This window comes from Orbicella faveolata, unplaced genomic scaffold (assembly GCF_042242905.1).
Source record: "Orbicella faveolata isolate gen_17 unplaced genomic scaffold, um_ofav_v1 contig_1, whole genome shotgun sequence".
In the NCBI taxonomy this organism is placed as follows: Eukaryota; Metazoa; Cnidaria; class Anthozoa; order Scleractinia; family Merulinidae; genus Orbicella; species Orbicella faveolata.
The window spans coordinates 4,522,971-4,545,000 of NW_028301536.1; the positions used below are offsets into that span (position 1 = coordinate 4,522,971).

Sequence of the window (22,030 nt, forward strand, 5' to 3'; positions counted from 1 at the left end):
TTAGTTCCCGCAAAAGGCAAAAAATCGCCGATTCGCAAAAATAAACTCCCGCAAAAATTTATTGCCACGCGGTATCGCCCCGGATGCCAAAATGAATCACAGCAGTAATCACGCAGTTGTTCTCTGTTTCAGAGGATCTCACCACTGTGCGTCTGTCTTTTGACTTGGCTCTGGAGATCGAGAATGACAACACCAAGGAATGGAGAGAGACTTTTTCCCAGCGCTTGCAGGCAGCTCTTTCCCAGGTGATACTCACAAGACCCTTTTCATGTCTCGTTTACGGAGATTATTTTGAACACGCACTCGAGCTTTGATCATAGCTCTATCACGGAGTCTTCCTCTTTACAGAACTTTAAACAATATTTCAGTCCACGTTTATCCTAATTTTCCACAAGTTTACATGTTGTATCCTGTGTTACAGTCCTTAGCGGGGAAGGTTGTTGTTGTTGTTGTTGTTGTTTTTTGGAGGGGGGTGGGGGGGGGGGGGGCGCTTTCTCTCCATGTCGCTCCAGTTTTGCTCCTACTATACGGTCTACCATGTTGTAGACAAACGTTCCTAACCCTTGTTTGACAAAACATCCCCGTGTGGTTCCCCCCTAATCCTTGCAATATCGTGGTGAAATATCGTGTCGCTTAACCGCCGTTATAGATGTGCGCCGGTTAATAGACCATTTTACAGACCCGGCCTTCAATTGGCAGCGACGCTGGAGGTGACCTTGCTTTGATACAGACCTCTCTCTTTTAGTATCACCCAACTAGTCGGACAGAAAAGGCAATAATAAAGTTAGCAAATGCAAGTTGAAGAAATATTTATTTGGGAATGAAACGAAAGAAAGCGTCGCGCTCGATTGCGCTGATTTCGCTACTCGAGGACTATTACTAATAGTCCTCTAGTAGCGCAGCCAATTAAAATGTAGGATTTGCATTAGTCCACTAGTTGGGTGATACTAATTAGCATTACAACTTGATTTACACAACAAAAGCAGCCTCGCTTGCCTTCATAGGCCCGGTAACTGAGCTGGCCTATTAAAGGCTTAATCACATTTTTGCTGTTATTTTTTAGGCGCTAGATGTTGATCCCTCTCGTCTTGAGGTTGTCGTGTTGCGCGGCAAGCCAACGAGAAGTGATGTGTCTATAACACCCGCCCCAACGAATAGCAGCAAGACAAGAACGGAGGTAAACATTAATGCAAATGTAAATAATTTTTAACACCCTTACGGATATTTCAGTTCTGTTGTGTGATAGATTTTGCACTGCCTGGGTATGCGCCCACGAAAAATCTCGATGCCGTCCTCTAAGTTGTCAACGAATCCAAAGGTTTCTTATCGCTGAGGAAACCACCATCGCCAAAATGGCGTTATTTTTTTTAGTTTGTACGTGTATAATGTAATTTATGATAATCGGTATTGACCTAAATTAATATTTTGCCGACACTGAACAGAGACCTGGGTGCTAGCATAGTACGCAAAGGCTCATGGGTAGTACGTTTGTAAAAAGAGACGGTTGAGAAACTTGTGACATTCTACGGTCAGCCTTGCCACTAGCACTTTCACATAAGGTTTATTTTATTGTGTAAATAACGTTATCTTATTTATCTTTCGTTCTGTTGTTTATATATCAACCTTAAAACCCCAAAGGTGGTGCCACTGCATTTGGTCGGGGGTACACGGTCCCTATTTTTCCTAATAAGAGGTTTTTTGGGTTTTCGTGTCCGGCTTTGGCGCATGTAGGACGTTACTTGATGTATCTCTTATCCACTTTGTTGTAAGCTTATTGTCACAATTAAAACATATCTTGGGTCTGGCTGACCAACGCGCACGTGCCTCAACCTTTGAGTGTGTTCGGTTGTGTAGTAACAAAATTGGAAACAATACTCACAGTAAAGCTAAAAGGTCCCTCAAGAATAAATACGCTCCCCCCCCCACCCCCCCCCCCTGCCCATCAAGAAGGTAGAGTTGTTCTCGGCAGCACCTCAAGCAACGGTTACGATTCTTATGTGCTCTCCTAACTTCTCTCGTGCGTCATAACTCGACTATATAGCATCACTACTCGCTTCTTCTTGGAATGTCGTGTAGAGTAACATTACGTTCCGGGGGGGGGTGTTCTCCCATATAAAAAGGACATGGGTGCTCCTCGTACCTTTAAGGGGATAAAAAGCGGCTTTAGTATTTCCTGGGGTGTTCAGCCTCTATAGGTCCACAGCAGGAGATAAATGTGTGCTGTTTCACAATTGGTACTTCTAAGGGGTGAACAAAAATTCAAACCACGCCCACAAAACAGGATCTTGGTACCTTTTAGGGGTTCTTTACAAAATTTCCGACGAACACCCCGGTCCTTTTTATATGGCAGTCTCCACCCTCCCCTCCCCGGGAATTAAGTATTTCATCACACGGTTGAGTTTTACGGCAAACGGCTTTAAAATTCTTCCTTGGGCTAAAAACTAAAATGTAACTGCTTTACTTTGTTAGCTTGTGCATCCGCGTGGCAACTTTGTATATTTTGAAAAACGTATTCGTTTCTGGTCTGTTTACTTAAAAGAGCCCAGTCACGGTATTTTGAGTTATTTTGGCCACATACAAAATAACCTTTAAATGGTAGAAAACCTGAGAATAAAAGTTTAATAAGATAGAAAAACACCAAAGAGATAATGATAAAACATAAAGGAACAAGGATGGCTAAGGATGGAGAAGATTAACACGGATTACAAATGACGAATTTGAAAAATTGAGGCCAAACTTTTCAATATGCGCTAACCGTGACTGAGCTCCTTTAATTGTTATAAGGCTGAAGAATCTTCATGTCGTATCTAGAGGAGTGAACGTAGACTTAAGACGTTACACCAACTTTCAGTTTTTATTTTCCTCAATAGCGGCTTGTAATTGTGTTTTGTTTACTGTGACAGATTGTGGAACTGTTGAAGAAACTGGTAGACGATGGAGCGATGAAGATCCAGTTACCGAAGGACACCACTATCAGGGTCATAAATGTTGAGGTGCTTCCAGACAGAGGTATCGACATCAGCATTGCCCAATTCATTATTTAGTTGTGTTCTAAAAGAGAGTGGTTTTCAATTAAGTGGCGAAAACTAAATGGAGGTGCACTTACTTCGTTACCTGACTGGCTAAAAAAACTCGCGCCAGTTTTTCATCTAATCAGTGGTGACGCGCGCACACACGTTTTCCCGCGCTTCGCTTCACTTCGACCATTGATTGGCTCACTGTAGTGTCTTTGTCGTTTGTGATTGGCTAGAGTGATTACTTTGGTTTTGGTTTTGCGACACTCCGCTGAAAACCCCGCTGTTACCTACTACACTTATTTGATGATACTATTAAATATTTGGTGCGTGTATAGAGTTCGCCTATGATTCGTTCTTACCATAATTTGACTGCCGTAGCGCAGTAAATTGAACGTTTTGGACATTAGCCGCTTGTCAAATAAGATTTGCATTTTATTTCCAATCGATACTTATGCGCTAAGAAACAGTTTTGAAATGTAATTCTGATATTGATGATATTAACATTACCATGGATATTAAAAGATGCACTTCTTCGTACGCTCTTTTCATCCCCCGTTAGAGAGACTTGGCGAGGTTCGCTTCGAAAATTCCTTTCTCGGGCCCTTTTTCAAATTTGTTCTTAATCAGTTGACATTTTGCGCACGAGTGAGGCCGAGTCACAGACGCTACGAGCATTTCTGTCGTAATACATGTTGCTAGAGCAATAATACTATTCCACAAATGAGAAGAGTATGTTTAAATTAGGCAGAATGCCAAATTTCATACCAGTTCTCTGTAAGAGAGATTACAAGATTTTATATGAAAGTGTTAAGACCTTCCAATCCAAATAGGTTTTTCTGTTATGTATCCCTAACAAAAAAAACCTCAAGAACAAGTGTTTTATTTAACCATAAGAAATAGAATGAATATGAGAAGATTAATGATAAGAGGAAAATCGAGGCCAGTAAACTACAAGAGAGAAATTTTACGGCAGTTTGACAATTTGAAAATTTACAACGACTTGTCAAGAAAAGCATTAGTCCGTAATAGACCATTTCCGAATTACCTTTAGCCTGTTTCTCAAAGCGAGTCTTGGTGCTCATACTTTTATATTAAAATTGGATTTCATTCACATGCAAATTTAACTCATTTCATATGAATAGTTGCGCAGCAGCCTCGCTTTTGATAGAGAGGCTCAAGGCTACTCGGAAATGAGCTATTGGCTTGTTCTTCCTGTACAATTCCTTCTGAATTCAAACGACCATACGAAAGTACGCCATTTTGTCACATGCATAGACCTGATAATGTGCACACTAGCTTGCGAATGCAGACGTATTTTGGGTTGTCGCTTTCGGTGGAGACAAGCGACAGCCGGAAATACGTCTACTTTCGCAGGCCAGGGTGCACACAGGCTTTTGTCCTATTTTTATCGAGATATTGACGCTGGCTGTAATGTGGTTGCTTTTCAGGGTATGATGGGGGTTCGTCTCCAACTTCTTCCAGCAACTCTGGATTAGGAACTCGGCTGGCTATTGGTGTTGGTATTGCAGCATCTCTGGTAGTCATCTTCCTTATAGTGACTCTTCTCTATTTCCTCAGGTGTGTGGATTGCTGTTCTCTGAATACTCGGTAGTTTCGAGCTCGCCTTCTCTGCCCTGCGTTGTAAAGATCTGGGGCCAGTTGTTCAAAGGCCGCATAACTCTATCCACGGGATAAATCGCTCTCCAGTGGAGAAGAGCTGAAACAACAAACCACACAATCCGCTAGATTGTGATTTATACGGCGGGTAGCGTTATCCAATCTTTGACAAGCTGGGTCCTGCTTTGATATGCTCAGCCTTCGTTCAGCTGAGATTTCTAGCATGTTTCCTTTTTTTTGTGGTTATTTTGTTTGTTGGTTCATCTTAAGTGTCCCCAGTCAGGACAGAAGTGTTAAGAGCCAGTGCCCATAATTATGGACCAAACAACGGCACAAGTCGAAAAATCGATTTTGCTTATTTTTTGCCCATAGATTGGCCCTAGCTAGTAAACAAACGGACCATAGTTAGTTTCTGCTAATGCAGCTTTTTTGGGGAGAAATTTGCGAAAAACGATTTTTTTCCGATTAGGCTCAAAATCTACTTCCGGTTTTGCTGAATTTTCCGAATATTTGTTTGCTTCGCGCTCCGCAGAACAGCTACTTGAGAATCTTTCAATGGTCTTTACATTCAGCTCAGGTCTTCATGGTATGACTGAGCGAAAAATAAAATAAATCGAGGCTTCGTTTCAGCCTGAAACGAGATCGAACACGAACGGAAAATATTACGATGTGTTTCAAACGAATTATAGCACTAAAATATCGTCATATTTTTCTATGGGCTATAACTTTAAATGCCATAAAAACACTTTATACGGGTTAACTGTACACCCACCTGTTTGAAAATCAAAAAATATCTCTGGGCAAATGGTTTTAAGTCGCCCGCCTTGGCCTGTGCTTCTCATGAATTTTTCCCTGAACCGCCGTGAGAATGTAAACAATTGCGTGACTCTGGCGGTCACCCTGAATACATAATTCGTTTCCAACAAACCGCAGATGGCTATCTTAGAACATTTGGGTGAAAAAAGAAAAACATAATGGACCACTTTTAACTTTTATATTTTGAAAGTCATCGCTTTGGAAATTTCGTTAATTAAAAACGCCAATTAAAAGCAATTTACTCGGAGTTCGGGTGTTACTGCTATGTCGTTTTAGGCTGTCGTTCTTTCTCTGATCATTTTAATTACAAGAACGAGTTCTAGAAAGAAAATCGTTCTAAGTTCATTTGTTAAGCGTAATGAAAAGTTGATATTGTTGGTTTGTAGCCTTACGTGATCTGAAGGAACGCTACAGTGATTAAATTTGCATTTGTTGATTTCGACGGATCGATTTTCGGTTAAACCTTTTTATTTGTGCCAGCACATTTAGTGCTTTTTCTCCTGCTAAAAAGTCGGAAAAAGTAAAGTAAACAAATCCTAAAAGTCATAAATAAGAGGCATCGACAGTGCGAGTGTCTCGGTAAGCTGTTAATTTGAACAATTACTGTGCTGGACGGATTGCTTTCCTGGTTACCCACGTACTATACATAGTTCATTGTGCGCGAATGTTTCTGTTTCAAACAACTGAAATGCTCAGTGCTTTTTCCTTTTTTTCTTCAGTCTTAAAACTTAAGGTTAAAGTTAGGCTAAACCCTAAACTGTTTTGGCGGCCAACCTATTTTTGGCTAATTGCTTAATCAAATTATATATATATTTCATTGAAATTCGCTCCTCTGTGACCGACTTCCGCGAACAAAACAAGATGGATGTTCGCTGTTCATTTAAGACTACAATCCTGGTTAAAAATGTTGGGACAGTTACGGCAGATGACTTCACAGGCAGCCTCTCTTAAGACCAAAACCGCGCAAGCCCGCCTACCCCCTCCCCCTGTCAATGTTGATAAAAATCTTGAAGAAAAAAAATCCTTGACAATAGCCTCAGAATAGCCTCGTTTCAAGAGTTGTTCGCCTCCTAGAACAGTATTCTCGAACTAAAGAGACGATAAGATAGATATTCACGTCTTATTCCAATAATAGCGATTTTTCAGCAATCGCGTTTGGTTCCAACACAACTGTCTAACCACTTTCTATTGTCCCTTTTTCCTTTTTTCCCACATCCAATCTAGTCTTCAGAATAGCTTCATTTTCATGCAACATTGCTAGGGGAGAGGGGGGGTCAATTGTACTTGCTTCCATTCATCTTTTGTTCTAAAACGTTAAGGACGTAGTTGAAATCGTGGGTTTCGGCGCGCAAAAATGGGAGGTGTCCCAACAACTTATGGCCAGGATTGCAGGTTTACACTAGAGGAAATTGTTCCGGATTCGTGATGAATCCAGAATGTTTTAGTGCCGGATTGATTTTGCCATTTACACAAAAGTGGACGAAACCGAAATAAAAACCCCCCGGTTTGGTCGTGTCTCCGGAGATTTTGAATCCGGAATTTAAAGTGGGAACTTTGAATCCGAAAACTTTTGAATCCGGAGAGTTTTGTCGTGTGAACGATTTTCTCTCGAATCCAGATATTTTTCCGCCTGTGATCTTTTGAGTTTGCGGTGGAACGAAAATGGCGGATTACATGATCCAGTCGTAGTCGAGTCGTAGGCGCATTGATGGCCATTTGATGGCGGTCGCTGGGTGATTACCTCGTGCTGTTTCAGGTGTAGGTTATCACTTTTATAATGGGTAATGCCATACTCCTCAGAAACCGTGCCCAATTTATACTTTACTGCGCAGATGACGACGATGGCACGATCGAAAACCTCGACGGTTTTCGACCCTAAACCCTAAGTAAATACCTGGAGGAACCTGGCATGATGGACAACAGTACCGTGGTCAGCGAGTTGAAAGAAAACTTCAGACTGTCTCAACCTACCCCTAGCCTTATTTTCGGAGGCATTTTGTTTCTCGTTGTCGAGGCAACAAACTGCTTGTTAACCATTCCATCATGAATGTTCCCGGAGTTATCGTCGTGTATAAACGATTAAGAATCCGAATATCCTTTCACTGTAAACCCCTACTAATCCGAATACTCTAAAAATTGATGAATTCGGAAACTCCTTTATTGTAAACCTAGTCCTAGATCGACCACTGTAATGTTTATTTGTCTACCAGTGTTTTGATCTGCAAATTTCAGTTAATTGATCAAACAACCAAAGTAGAAAAGATGGATTGTTTTCCCAGTATGATTGAAACTTAAACGCAATTTCTTCCTCGGCTAATTCAATTCAAGAAATTCCGGGTTTTCTAGCTGAGTTTGAGCATATTGTGTAGGTACAAATTTTCTACACAGCTAGAAGAGCTGAGATGCCGTCACGCAGTTAGTAGTCTATAGAAATTATGGTATTTCCACTTGACTTTATTTATCAGTCAATGATTCAGTTGCCATAAATCATAGAGGATTGGTTAAGTGTATCTCTGAAACTGCTACTGTGTTGTAAGTTATCAGTGAAATCAATAAAATAAACAAGTGTTAAAATCATTTCCCGGAGTACTGTAGTAACGTTCTTTATCATGGATGTCGTGGGTGTCGCAATGCAAATGAAAAAACATATATATTTATACTAAGTTAAACAAAAAAAACAAAAACAAAAAACAACAAAAAAAACATTTTCCATTATTTTATCCACACAACGTTTCAAAAATTGCTTTCATCGGATTGCTGGAAACGAATATTTTACTCGAGAGTGGCTATCCGCGTCACGCAATTGCTTACATTCCAACGGCGGATTTTGGGCAAAATCTATGAGAAACACAGGCCAAGGCGGGCGACTTGAAACCATTTGCCCACAGATATTTTTTGATATCCTAACAGGTGGGTGTATATTTAACCCGTAGAAAGTGTTTTTATGGTATTTAAAGTTATAGCCCATAGAAAAATATGGCGATGTTTTTAAGCAATAATTCTCTTGCGACATACTGTAAAATTTTGCGTTTCAGTTTTACCTCTTTTCGGGCTCAAAACTAACTTTGATTTATTTTATTTTTCGCTCAGTCATACTACCAAGACCTGAACTGAATATAAAATCTATTGAAAGATTCTCAAGTAGTTGTTCTGCGGAGCGCGAAGCAATCAAATATTCGGAAAATTCAGCAAAACCGGAAGTAGATTTTGAGCCCAGTCGGGTCGAAATCGTTTTTGGCGTATTTCTACCAAAGAAAGCTGTATTAGCAGAAACTAACTATGGTCCGTTTCTATTCTTACTAGGACCTATCTATGGACAAAATACAAGCGAAATCAATTTTTCGACCTGTGCCATTGATAGGCGATTTAGGTCCATTTTTATAGGCATTCACTCTTAAATATTTTCAGGTAGCTTACATTAGGGATTAAATTTTTCCTTCCCTCTCATCTGTCAAAAGCTGAACTTTTTTGGCGCAAATAAATAAATAAATAAATAAATAAATAAATAAATAAATAAATAAATAAATAAATAGTTATTTTGATTGTGCGCCCTTTTTAAAGCTGCAATACACTTTGTCTGCACACAAAGGAAGGAAGCAAACTTGTAGCTTCAAGGGCACGTATATACGAAGGAACTATTTGAAAAGACACAAAAATATAATCAAAAATAAAATAAAACATTTAGAGAAGAAGCCACGTCAGCCTTAGCTGGTTTTCAGGCGGGTTCTCTGTCCTGGTCGAACTGGAATTTGGAGATGTTAGTTTTTGTGGAAGGAGGACAACCGGAGTAGCCGGATAAAAACCCTCGGAGTAAGGCGAGAACCAACAACAGACTCAACCCACTGATGGCATTGGGTCAGCATCGAACCCGGGTCACACTGGTGAGAGGCGAGCGCTCTCACCACTGCATCATCCCTCCTCACCTAGTCATTGACAGCTTTTATACACTTACACTGCTTGTTTTGTTCGTTTCTTCTTCAGACGCTACAATTTGCTTCGTTCACGTTACACTCACCTGCGTTTGTATAGTGACGGAGCACAACTGAGAGACCCCTTGATAGAAGATGACACTGAAGATGAACAATCTCTTCATCCTCAGCCGGGAGGATCACTGCGATACGTGCCTGTAGCCACAAGCTCGGTCCCTGATCCTGATACCGACGAGGAACTCATAGACAACTTTGACGGTGGTGAGTAATCTAGTAACGTTAAGACGAAAGATGTAGCTTCTTTGCGAGTAAAATAGACTAAGAGCAGTTTTAAACGAAGTGTCGTGAAGCTAAAACCAAAGTACTCTCTCTGGTAGCGTGCGCACGCAGACGTATTTCCGGCGAGACAAGCGACAGCCGGAAATACGTCTGGGTTTTCAGGCCAATCACAAATTACACAGACAATCTTATGAACCAATCAAAATTCAAAGTAAAAACGTGTAGCGAACGCAAAGCGCGGGAAAACGTGTGCGAACGAATCACGACTGGTTTTTGTGTACTTCTGATTGGAGGACAAAGTGGCACAAGGTTTTTTAAGCCAATCACTTAGCATGGTAATGCAAAACCGAAGCAAATGTGAGTCTGGACTCAAGTCAAAACTGCTCTGTGCCACGAAAATTATTATGAGCGGAAAGTAAATGTCAACACATGCCAAATGAATCAAGGAAAACATCATAATTCATAATACTTGGTTGTGTTTTTCTTTCTTTCCCGAGTTCGTCTTTGTTACAGTCCTTAACTTGACCGAGAGTAGCCACTTTGTCAATTCCGTAGCAGCTTTTAAACTTTTGAACGAGTCGATATACTGTAAACGGAACAGTACAACTCGCTTGTGCCTTTTTAACTGGCTTCTCTGAGCTAAATGACGGAATCGTGAAAACAACGTTTGCATGTCGATTTGGAAAGTTACAAAAATTCGTTGCTTTGTACCAGTTGAAGAAGATGAAATACACGTGTTTCGTTATGGCTTAATCCGCGTCCATCGGGTCGTGTCTATATCGGGATTCTACAGCACTCTGTTAGGTTGACTAAAAGAAACACTCCATTGTTTTTACTATAATTAACGAAATAGTGCTCCGTTTATTCGCTAATGAGCAAATTTTACAGGTTAGCAAAGTAGGTTAAAGGTGAAATCTGCGTAGGAGCCAAGTGGCCCATCAGGCCGGCGCTTATCTCCGGTTTCTGTAGCATGAAGCGATTAGAAGTATTTCTACTCCCCCCCCCCCCCCCACCCCTGAATGGGATGCTAGTACATTGCAGGGTTACCCCCAGCATTAAATTCGCCGGTACCCATTTATACAACTGGGTGGAGACAGGCACTGTGAGAGTTAAATGTCCTGCACACCCCATTATTAATTTAAACCTTTTAAACTTAAACCCGTTTTTCATTTCCTTATTTTGTGTTCTCTTTGTTACAGGATCTCTGGCTCTCATGCCTGTAAGCCAAAATGGTCAAGCACAAGGGCAAAATGTACACGTCTGAATCAATAATTGCATAGTTCATGTGTTAAGATGGCTGCCAACAGTTTCCAGCGCTTTCTAGTAATTTCTACTTTCAGGAATCAGTACTACCACTCTGAATCTAGTATTTTCACGATAATGGTAACGCACAAATGCCCACTCATTGTGATATCACCTGATAGAGGGTTAAAGTATTGATCCATCAAAGTTTAAGTGATGGAAAGAGCCGCAAGTTGTTGTCAGCCACTTTAAATGCAAACGTCTGTAATACAGTTTAACATCAGTAGGCCTGTGGCAATGATGCTATTACGTACTAGTTTTTGACTGTGCAGTGTCACAGCAAACAAGCAATATCATTTCTCCTACTCTAGAGAGAGTTTCATCGCCGAAAAGCGAGAAGAGGCTTCCGAATGTGACCCGCAGCGGGATGTTATTGATGAAAATCGAAGGAATTGTGCGAAAATGTTGTTTTTGGGGTTTGATATGTCTTGTCATCGGAACCAAAACTAAGAAGTAAACGGAAAATTTCGTAAAAAATCTAATGGTTGTTAAGGTCACATATCCAAACAACCATCCTTGTCTTAGTTTTAACTTGGTAAGGTACTTACTTGCTACTTCCTGCGCCTGTCAATAACACGCGAACTCAAACGATAGTTACATTTTATACTAGCAGCGATTATCTTTTCAGAACTTCAGAATTCGCGTACTGTTGGAAAGGTACGATAATTGGGAAGCTTTGTATAAAAAGGACCCAAGTAGCAAAATGCTAGTTTCTTTTTTATTGTTATCTTGCCTCGTTCTTGTACGGCTTCTCCCAGGCCACGTGATCCGTAACTGACTGACCGCGGCGAAATATCGAGACCTAGGAACTGGGCGAGTAATTATCAAGGCCCATTGGGCGCTTTCCACTCAACCAAAAATTACGAAAATATTAAAACTTGGATAAATAGTGCGGAAATTTCCTAGGAATGTTTCCACAAAATCTGGAAATTTTTGAATTTTTGAATTTCCGAAACGCGAACCATTCAACCGAAAATTCCAGAAATTTCGGAAGGAAAATCAAATGAAATGGAAGTTCCTGGTAAGGAATATCCATAAATTTGGGTATACCTCAAGGGTTTGTCCTCTTTTCCTCAAATTTCGGAAAATGTTGTTCCATTGGTTACTGAAAATTTTCGGAAATTCAAAGAAGAATTTTTCATGGAGTGGAAAGAGCTCAAAGATTGCCTTAGCGGATGTTATATTTATTTTCCGTGAAGTTAATTAAACGGTTATTTGTGTAATTACTGAAGTCCCGTCCACATCACGGCGGAGAAATTTGAAAACGGCGTTTTCACTCTGGAATCGCATCTAATGTTTTCTGTCCACGCTACGCTGGAGAAATTTGAAAATACATCAATGACGGTATTGACCGGTCATTTTGGATTTGTTTGAGGAAAACTCGGACAGGGAAAGTACATTATTTTAACGTTATCGTTTTCGAAAAGCTCCGTTTTCAGAATGTCTTCCGTTCACACTAAAACGCAAAGCCGGCGTTTTCAAATTCCTCCGGTTTGAAGAGCGTTTTCGAAAAGCTCTGTTTTCGTGACAGATTAGTGTAGACAGTAGGCGTAACCGTATAAATAAAGCTGCATTTTCGAATTGCTCCGACGTAAGGTGGACGGGACCGGAATAGCGGCAATTAGTTAGCACTGGATTCTGGGCTACCCGGTTTGTTCAGGGATGGACCATTATTTGTTTTGAGGGGTGAGAGACTGGGCAATTTTCTGGGGCTTGAAATTGTTTTCTTACCTTTAGTTTGTGCATGATTTTTTTGGTGGATAGTAGCTTATGCAAGAATGTTGTGAAGTTAAACACAGAACGTGGATAGTAAAAAGCACTTGCTCGATTTTTGTTTTTTTTTCAGCAGCTTTTGCTGTGCAGGAATGTTTTGGAAATTGTCCAACCCCTCCCTCGAAAAGATAATGGTTTTATGACTTTTTGTTTGTTTGTTTTAGATATAATTGATTGAGCAGGAAGTACTTAGATATGGCATCATGGCTTCCTTCCATACAGGTTCTCCCAAACAACTGAATTTCTTTACCTGGAATTTGAGTTTTGTTTTTATGCAAACGACTTGTCAAACTTCGAGCGGTTGCTGTTTTCTTGGCTTCATTGATTCATTGAACTGACAAATTTAATTGACAGTGCGAAATTACATGTTGTTTGGAAGGACTACTATGGGCCCCATGAGATTTTCCTTTTGCTTGTAAATATTTGTTATAAGCCTACGCGTGGGTTCTTTTTTTAGTGAGTTTGATGTATAAATAAACAACCATGCTTACTAGTAATTCAGCCTTGCTTATTTAAGCCAAAAATCGAAAACCTTGTAAAAAGAGAAAAGTTAAGTCTAATTTGGACAAGTGGACTCGAATTTTTAGGAAGCACCTTAGTACGCATTCATGGACAGTTTTGAAATAACAAACCTGAGCTCGATTGTCGAAGAGGTCGATAATGTTAGGCACTTACAAATCACTATCCCATGGATGGCTTTGATTTTTTTTGCTGCCGTTTGCATCCTGGATATCGATTGGAGAACGTTGTCCCTGGCTCTTGAAACCTCTATGAGCGACATAACCTTGCGTGTTTTATTCAAACGAACCAAACACCACCTTCCCCGGCGTCTCACCAAGATAAAGCAGTGCATTTCAACCAAATCTGAAATAATTATAGCTGAAGGGAGGACGGGTTACTCGTGGGAAATTTTGAAAATTTTGTGGGCGTGGCTTTCACCCTCAAGAGGTACTAATTGGAAAACAACACATATCTCCCGTCATATTTTTTTTTTGGGCTCATTACCCTAAAAGTTACCGCAAAAGCTCCCGCTGTGGGCCTTTTGAGGCTGAACAATCAAAGAGGAATCAAAACCGACTTTTTAACCCCTAAAAGGTACGACGAATACCCCCGTCCTTTTTAAATTGGATTTCCCCTCCTACACTTCCCTGGGCTGTCGGAAGGCAAAGGAAACACCTCTCAGTTAAACAAGCGCGTTATTTCTCAAAAATTTGATCCATAACTAGACGACCACAAGTCGTGTTCCGAAAGCTGAGTCCGGAACAATGATTTTGCGATTTTGCGATTTTGCGATTTTGCCCAGGTCATCCGTGAACTATAAGTCGGATGGAGACTGGGAACAACAACGATCGACCACTTGTTTTCGGTCATTTTCATCCCCGAACTGTTGGTAGTTTGAACTTTGATTTTTTTGCCGCAAGGGGCAAAGTTTACGCACTGCCTGGCAACGGCAATGAAAGGAGCTACTAATTTCTTGTTTTCTATATAAATAAGCGGCTACGAGCTGTAAATCAAGTTAAAATGTCTGCTGGAACAAGACGAAGGCTCGAAGATGCGCTGAACGCGGGAAAAGAGATTGAAAATAACAGGTGAGGAAATGGAGCTTTCACGTACTGTTTGATGGAAAACAAACAAGACCACATAGGCTTTGCTCTGTTTGCTGTCAACGTTGTAGATGCGCAATAGAGAGAGAGACTGTTTCATTTTGGAGCAAAAACTAAACGTGTATTTATGTCTCGACTTTATTTGCATTGTGTAAATTTCACGGCAATGTTTAGTTTACAACTTTGCACAAGATCGTTTATTGGTAATTAAGTTAAGACTTGAGCTTATTAAGTTAGGCTTTCACAACTGTTATACGGGTTATAGCATACAACAGCTGTTGTGTTCTTGGGCAAGACACTTTTCTCTCAGAGTGTCTCTTTCCACCCAGGAGTGTAAATAGAATGTATACTGGTTATGACAGTTTATGCTGGAGGGGGGTAATAATCTTACAATAAACTGGTATTGCAATCAGGGGGGAGTAGAAATGCTCCTGATCCAGTGGTAGAGGACATTTGGCCGTGATCCTGATCAATTAACCATTATACTGCAACAGGCACAAGTGACAGACTGGCTGCGGCGGACACAAAACTTTATTAGTAACGTGCCTATAGTAGAAAGAGTCCTGTGGGCGTGTGGGTAGGGTGGGTTGGGTCTTTCTTTACACGATCGACATGTGTTTGTGATAACATAACAGAAAATAATTAATTCAGCAAGCTGACAAGTCACGATATATATTACAGCACTGTCAAGCGGGTGACAGCTGGTCAGGTATAGAATAGACAAATAATTAGGCAAAACAATAAAACATAGGTTTTCTTCCATTTTCAGTCAAAAGGTCCGAGAAAATTGTGCTTATTTATTTTCAGTGACTCTGTCAGTAATGGAGGCATACAGAAGTCAGTAGAAGTAGATTTTGGAGATGTGATGGGAGTGTACAGTGTGAATTTTTCATTCAATCAGTGGTATTTGGTTACAGGATGTGGCAATGGTGCAATTCAGGTGAATTTCTTAGTGTCTTTAGTTAGTGATATGTCACGTACAATATACATGTAAAAGCAGTTGGCATAAATAGAAGTCAGTGAAGGATGGGGTCTGACTACAATATTTTGGCAGTTAGTTACATGTGCATGTACTAACCCATCTGCAGAACACACAGGGGCCATATGTCTGTATTAATAGCTTCATGTACCCGCCTTCCCTTCCTGGATGAAATGCTAGATGTAGTTTGCTGCAGGTAACTCCTTGTTCCCATCCCAGGGCTTGAAAAAATCTTGAATTCCATATTGCCCTTTGGACAAGCAGCTCTCAAATTTTACTTGCCCTGGACAAGTCTTACTTTGCTATTTACTTCATTTAGACGACTTGCCTGGGCACTTGCCCATTGGGAAAATGAGAATGAAAAGTTGAACCTACCAGGAAAATCCACTTGTCCCAGACAGGCATCCTCTGCATTTTTGTTATAGGTCAGGAAAGTTTTCCCCAGAACACAAGCACTCGTGAATGTAATTTGTTGCCACAAGTACATAAAATTGTCAAAGAAAAATGATACATGTTTTTTAAAGGTGTATGAATGTACTACAGGAAGAAAGAAGCGTCCACTAAAACATGGCTCTCTCTATGGCTTGCCAATAACATCAGTCAAATTTTTCCCTTTTAAAGATGAACAGCTGATCACTGCAAGTGAGTGAAGCTTTGTTATACAATGCATGTACTTGGTAAACTGTGCATTTTCTTTGCATATAAATAACTTTGTGTTGCTGAGAGTGGGAAGTATTTTTACGATAACAGCATGGTCTGGGTCACACAAAGGAAGCAAAGAAACAGGAAAGACTGATTTGTTAAGTTTAAGTGAGTTTTACTCAGGAGGTGTCTGTGTAGATGAGTAGTTTTAACGGAGTGCCTTCAATCTTCAATAGTAGTTATCGCATGTGATATCATCTTGAAGTTATATAAACAATAGCCTCCATTTGGCCCGAAATTATGCACGGATATTTGTCCATGGACATTATCTGTTCCAAGAAGCAAGCAGGTTTCTGAGACTGCAGCTCGAGGAAAACTGTGAGCTTCGAGGAACAAATAACGTCCAAGGACAAATATCCAAGCATATTTTTGTGCCATATGGAGGCTATTGTGTTTATTATCCTTCAAATATTTTTTGCAACTCACATGGTTTTGAAAGTTGGGGAATATTCAGTCATGTGATGTGTTTAGACCAATCGTGCACAAGCGAAAATATTTGATGGATTATAATGTTTGATATTTAACAGTGTTTACACTGCATTTGGTCATCCTGTTTGATATGCTGACGGCTTTTTAGAGTTCTATCACGTATGACTGATTGCTTTTTATTATGATTATAAAACAAACGTAGGATTTTTTAGGTTAACTTATTTTGTAATTTGCATTATACATTCTTTGTTGTAAGCTCTATCTCTATGTAAACTTCTATAACTATAACTTCTTGTAACTATTATAACTTGTATATCAGCTGCCGATGGGACCATGACATGCTGGGACTTGGAATCATGGAATTTTTTTAAGACCCTCGATGAATCCCATAATGAGATAAGTGCTATGGATTTCTCACATGACGGCAAGGTCTTTGGAACTGCTGGTAAGGTGAGGTAACTAATTACTTAAGCGACTTTTAAAGTACTGTCATTAATTCCTACACAAACTACACCATAAAATTGAAATCATATTAAACAAATGATGTCACTAATTAACAATTAGATTCTGAGCTCGAGATTTCTATGAGGTGATAGTTGATGAGGTTGAAGGCCAAATCAACTATCACCTCATAAAAATCGAGAGCGAATAATCTAATTGTTTCAGTAGAATTCTAACTGAAATTTATTTCAAATAACAGTTTCCAGTTTTTTCTCAACGTGTTATTAAACTTTGTGCCTTAAAAAGATCATTTGGATTGAATTGTCATTTGAAATTGCAGTTGTGTGAACACGCACATCATTTTTTCAGTAATTCCAAAGTTTTTAAAGTCTTGAAACCGTAAATGTCCTTCTGTCAGTCATCTCTGAAATTTTAATTAGCCATTTGCATCAAAATATTCCCCCAAATCTTTGGAAAAACAGAAAAAATGTTGCTGTTTCAATGACGACCTCCAGCCACTGCACACTAATGGCTGAGAGTGTGCAATGGCTCAGCCAATCAGATTGAAGCATTTGCATTAGTGTTCGGGTAGAATTCTACTTGTGATGTATAGATTTAGCCAAACCTAAAAGCAGAGCTCCTGATTGCAATAATTAACTATGAAAAAGAGGATTTGATTTTCTTGGATCAGAAACTCAAACAATGATCAATTGTGAGCGTAATAATTGGTCAGCCTGTGGTTTCGTTATTTTTTTCCAGTTAAATTTAACAAACTATTTCTAGGAAGGTCAATAAGTGTAACCAAGATTGTAGAAATTACGGATACCGTGGATTCAGCGGATACCTTGTTTTGACAGCTGTCAAAACCATAGCATGGATGTCCAATATCAAAGATGTTCCTGTGGTAATGGTGCTACTATCTTATTTTTAAAGGTATTGGACTTGGGGTACGGACAGATGTACGTGTGGACAGTCATGTAAATCTTTTTTGTTGTGGCCATGCACTTAGCTATACAAGCACTAAGCTTAGCTAGTTTACAGGCATGTCACTGAAACAAAGGAAACAAATATTTCAGATAAACATAACATAGTGACAACCAAATTTGTTTGGATCAATGGGTTACCAAGTTTTCTAAGGTACAGGGCTCCCCTTGCATGCCTTTGGCGCGCAGGAGCTCCGCTATTAAATAAATTTAATTCTTACAATATTAATAAAGTCTTGTCATTTTTGTCACAATTTAGTCCACTGGGCAAAATGACTGGCTGTGAGAGTTATTTTGTCTGCCTGGTTTGATCATCTAGAGGAAAGTTTTTCTGATAAAGAAGTTCAGCTCAATAAGTTGTTCCCACCCATGAAAATCAGTCACCGTCTTGCTTAAAATGTTAATGAAACCTCTGGATTGAGTAACTTGAGTTGTGCACGTAGATCATGATGTTTCAACCGCTTACTGCTGGTCTTCATCAAGCAATGAGGTCAAGTGATACCCATAGTCAAAAAACATAGCAACACAAGAATGGCTATAACAATTGATCAGTGAGGGACCAACTTCTTGCTGGTGAATAGAGTATTTGAGGATGAAAATGCATCAATTAACAGCTTACCTTCAAGATGTGAATGGTGCCATGTAATCAGTCAACCTTATCACATGATGAAGACTACCAGTAAGCAGTCGATGCATGATGATCTACATCTCAAGTAACCACATCACAAAAAAAAACAACTACACCTGTATTAACAATACTTTGTCACTATTATATCTTGCCATGATGATCAACAATAGCCTTTTTTATGATACCAATAATAGTAGGTGAAGTATGAGATCTCTTTAATTTTTAAAGGACAGAAAGATAAGAGTTTATGACACAAGTACTCTACAGCTGAAGCTAACATTTGGAGGAACAGATCATATGGACTCGGTGGAGTGAGTTGCACATATTAGTGACACAGAAATGTTCAGTCAGATACTGGTTAATAAATGGTGAATGTTTTCCATGTGCACAGTACATAGACCGCTTAAATCTGTGCACAGATTATATTGCATTGTATCTATGCAAGCTAAGGTTGCCGTTGGCTTAATCTGCTGCCCCCTGGCCACCTTGCATCAACTCCAGGGTGTAAGTAAAGAAAACTGATTTTAGAGCTTGCCCTTCTAGCAAGGTATAACTATGCTGCAGTTGCCCGCAGGCATTCCCACCACTAGCCCCATAAAAAAATCCTTACAAGCCTAAAGTGTTTTGTGCAGTTCTTCAATATGTACATGCCTATCAGCAAGCAAAAGACAGAATCCACTGGCCCAGCTGATAATTTCCCCTAGCCCTGGCCAATTGGACAAGACTTTCTTTGCATGCTGAACTTATCTGCTGTTTTCCTTTCAAGACCAAGCTAGCTCTGACTACTGTTGTTGAGAGCATGAGTCGCAAAGTTGCCCAATCAAGCCATAGAGTTGTGAGATGGGTGAATCTGACTGGTCTCAATCCTTTTTTGGCTTAAAAATTGTAGTATTTTTTTCTTTTTCTTTATTTTTAAATGTCATCCCATTAGAGTGTGCACTAAACCATGTGCTCATGACTAGAGAGAAAACTCACTCTCAGTTAGACATTATTAGTGTAAATTAAATCATTGTTAAATCCTTCCCAGCTGCACTATTCTCTCTGATTTCTGGCAAAAAAAACAAAACAAAACAAAAAAAACTTTCTTCTGCCTCTGAGTATTACATCATCTTTGCTGTATCTTTGCAGGTAATTCACATAAGCTTGAAAATTAACATTGAATTAAAGGACAGTGTAACTGTATAATTTCTAGTCTGACTGTAAGACAGACTGTTATGAAGTGTAGGTCACCTTTAGAGCTAGATTGCCTCTTGAGACTAGCAGCTCTTTCAATGATTGCTTAAGTTACATTTTGCTGTTCTTGAGAATTTGCTTGCCTATAAATCTTGCACAGCTATGTTAGTTTAAATGTGTACTGTTCTATATGTATGTCTTGTCTGCTGGTTCAAAACAGGCCATTTCCAAGTTATCTTGTGCCACTGTTTCAAAGCAAGTCATTTTGCAAAGCCTTTCATATGAAGATGACTTTGATTTGCATGAAAATGATGCTGTAGGGGAAACATTTTCATATGAATGGTTTTGCACTGCCTAGATTCATTTTGACGCAGAGGCAAAGGGAAAATCTGAAATGGCCTATTTTAAGTCATGGGTGTTTTTTCAATTACAGAGTTGGCACCAATGCTTTTTTTTTTTGCAGAAGAGAAGTCACCCTGTCTCCTGAATCAGGGCATGGTAGAAAGGTTTTTGCCTTGAAATTCCACCCTTTTGATGACAACATATTTTTAACTGGAGGCTGGGATAGATGCATAAAGGTACAAATTAATGTAGTATTCAAGTAAAACCTTAAAAAAAAATGAAATCTCAGGTCCTTATCCTGTTACGATCAGAGCTTTGAGGTTTCTCTAGGTTAATTTGTATGCAAGGGGTGCAGAAGGCTTGGCAGCTGGAGGCATTTGCACGTATTGCGGGCCTACCATACCGTAGATTAGTGATTTTCTTGTATAAAAACTACCCTAATCATCCTTGTAATGTGTCGAGCATTCACCACTTTAGAAACTGAAACCTTGGGCAAGTGTCATCTCACAGTCCTGTACAAGTGCCACTGTTACATGGGACAATATAACTACCCATCTTGTTTTGTCCCCACTAATGATCCCACAGGTGACTGAAAGTTGAACCTCACCACAGTTGCCCATGTTTTCTGCATTTTTCCAGGTGTGGGATGTAAGATCTGATCAAGTGGTGCGTTCAATCCACGGTCCGTACATATGTGGTGATGGAATTGATATCTGGGAGGATTCCATTTTGACAGCATCTTGGGTGGCACACGATGCACTACAGGTACGTTTTTTTAGAAGGGAACTATAATGTTAACTACTCCGGATGGCAAAAGTTTTATTGCTTACAAACACACTGATAATGAATGAAATGCCGAGCTAAAACCTACAAGTATTTATACTTATGTAAATAATAGAAAGTTCCAGAAGCGTCTCTGCATATATTTGCGCTTGCGGGACAATGCATGCTAATTATCAAACACTTTACATTATGACTATGCCTGAAAGGTGATAGAATGAATCGAACTACACAAGCTGATTATGTAACATCTCCCCTCTAATCGAAAATAGCTTAAGGCCTTAACTGAAATGCTGAAACTAATTAAATTGTCTTTATAAGTCTTTAGGTCTTGTAATCACACGTCTTGGTCGTTCACTGCTAGTGCTCTCGTCACGCTTTACACTCTCGGCAGGTATCGGAATAGTCTCTTGAGATGGACGAATGAAGCGACGATTTCTCACTAACTGGGCTCCATTAGTAGTTTCGACACTGTACGATCTCGGTTGAGACGCTACTGGCGTTTTGGTAACGGTTGCTGGGGTCCATTGGTTACACTGGGGGTGAACTTGTACGTACACTCTCTGATTCTGTGGCAGTGAAGGTAGATCCCTTGCAGTCTTGTTGTAGTGCTCGCACATTTTGTCCTTGTCTTTCACCATTTGCTCTCGGACAACCTGACAATGGGGATTCTGGATAGGGGATCTGGTTGGAAGTAATGCTCTGTACCTTCGTCCATTCAATAGCTCTGCAGGTGATGGTATGCTGGTAGTAAGGGGTGTGGCTCTGTAGATCAACATAGCTAAGTTTGGATCATGTCCTGCGGCTGCACACTTTCTCATGCACTGCTTGACCGTCTGCACCATGCGTTCAATGAAACCATTACTCATACGTTCAATGAAACCATTACTCTGCGGGTAACGAGGGCTGGACGTGATGTGGTCGAATCGGTACTGGTTTGCAAAGGCTGCAAATTCCTTTGACGAGAATGGGGGGCCATTGTCTGTCATAACGGTTTGAGGTACTCCATATTCGCTAAACACCTGCTTCAGAATCTCGGTGGTAGCGCTTGCGGTAGTGCTGCGTACTTTTCTGACCACAGGAAACCTACTGTAATAGTCCGCTTTCAGGAGATAGGTGGTAGACTGAAACTCGAAGAAATCAATTCCTAACTTCTCCCAAGGTCCTTGAGGAACTTCATGGGGCAACAGTGTTTCACGTTGTTGGCTCCTCGAGAACGTCTGGCACACTTCACAG

The 22,030-nt window shown here is 40.1% G+C and overlaps 2 protein-coding genes across 2 annotated transcripts in view; both read left to right on the forward strand.

Moving 5' to 3' along the window:
- Positions 1 to 13,230, forward strand: part of LOC110061977 (VPS10 domain-containing receptor SorCS2-like) — a 52,329-nt gene extending 39,099 nt beyond the window's left edge. Inside the window, exons 22-27 of the mRNA XM_020768847.2 lie at positions 133 to 245; positions 1,064 to 1,177; positions 2,904 to 3,009; positions 4,466 to 4,595; positions 9,432 to 9,640; positions 10,858 to 13,230. Coding sequence (XP_020624506.2) covers positions 133 to 245; positions 1,064 to 1,177; positions 2,904 to 3,009; positions 4,466 to 4,595; positions 9,432 to 9,640; positions 10,858 to 10,922 — 737 coding nt within the window. The 3' untranslated portion in view covers positions 10,923 to 13,230. The remainder of the gene's footprint in view (positions 1 to 132; positions 246 to 1,063; positions 1,178 to 2,903; positions 3,010 to 4,465; positions 4,596 to 9,431; positions 9,641 to 10,857) is intronic.
- Positions 13,231 to 13,719: 489 nt separating this feature from the next.
- The window catches only part of LOC110061988 (uncharacterized), a 15,305-nt gene continuing 6,994 nt past the window's right edge, over positions 13,720 to 22,030 (forward strand). Inside the window, exons 1-7 of the mRNA XM_089286025.1 lie at positions 13,720 to 14,322; positions 15,145 to 15,277; positions 15,841 to 15,958; positions 16,767 to 16,897; positions 18,728 to 18,810; positions 20,136 to 20,250; positions 20,654 to 20,779. Of these exons, the coding sequence (XP_089142151.1) occupies positions 14,255 to 14,322; positions 15,145 to 15,277; positions 15,841 to 15,958; positions 16,767 to 16,897; positions 18,728 to 18,810; positions 20,136 to 20,250; positions 20,654 to 20,779 (774 nt within the window). The 5' untranslated portion in view covers positions 13,720 to 14,254. The remainder of the gene's footprint in view (positions 14,323 to 15,144; positions 15,278 to 15,840; positions 15,959 to 16,766; positions 16,898 to 18,727; positions 18,811 to 20,135; positions 20,251 to 20,653; positions 20,780 to 22,030) is intronic.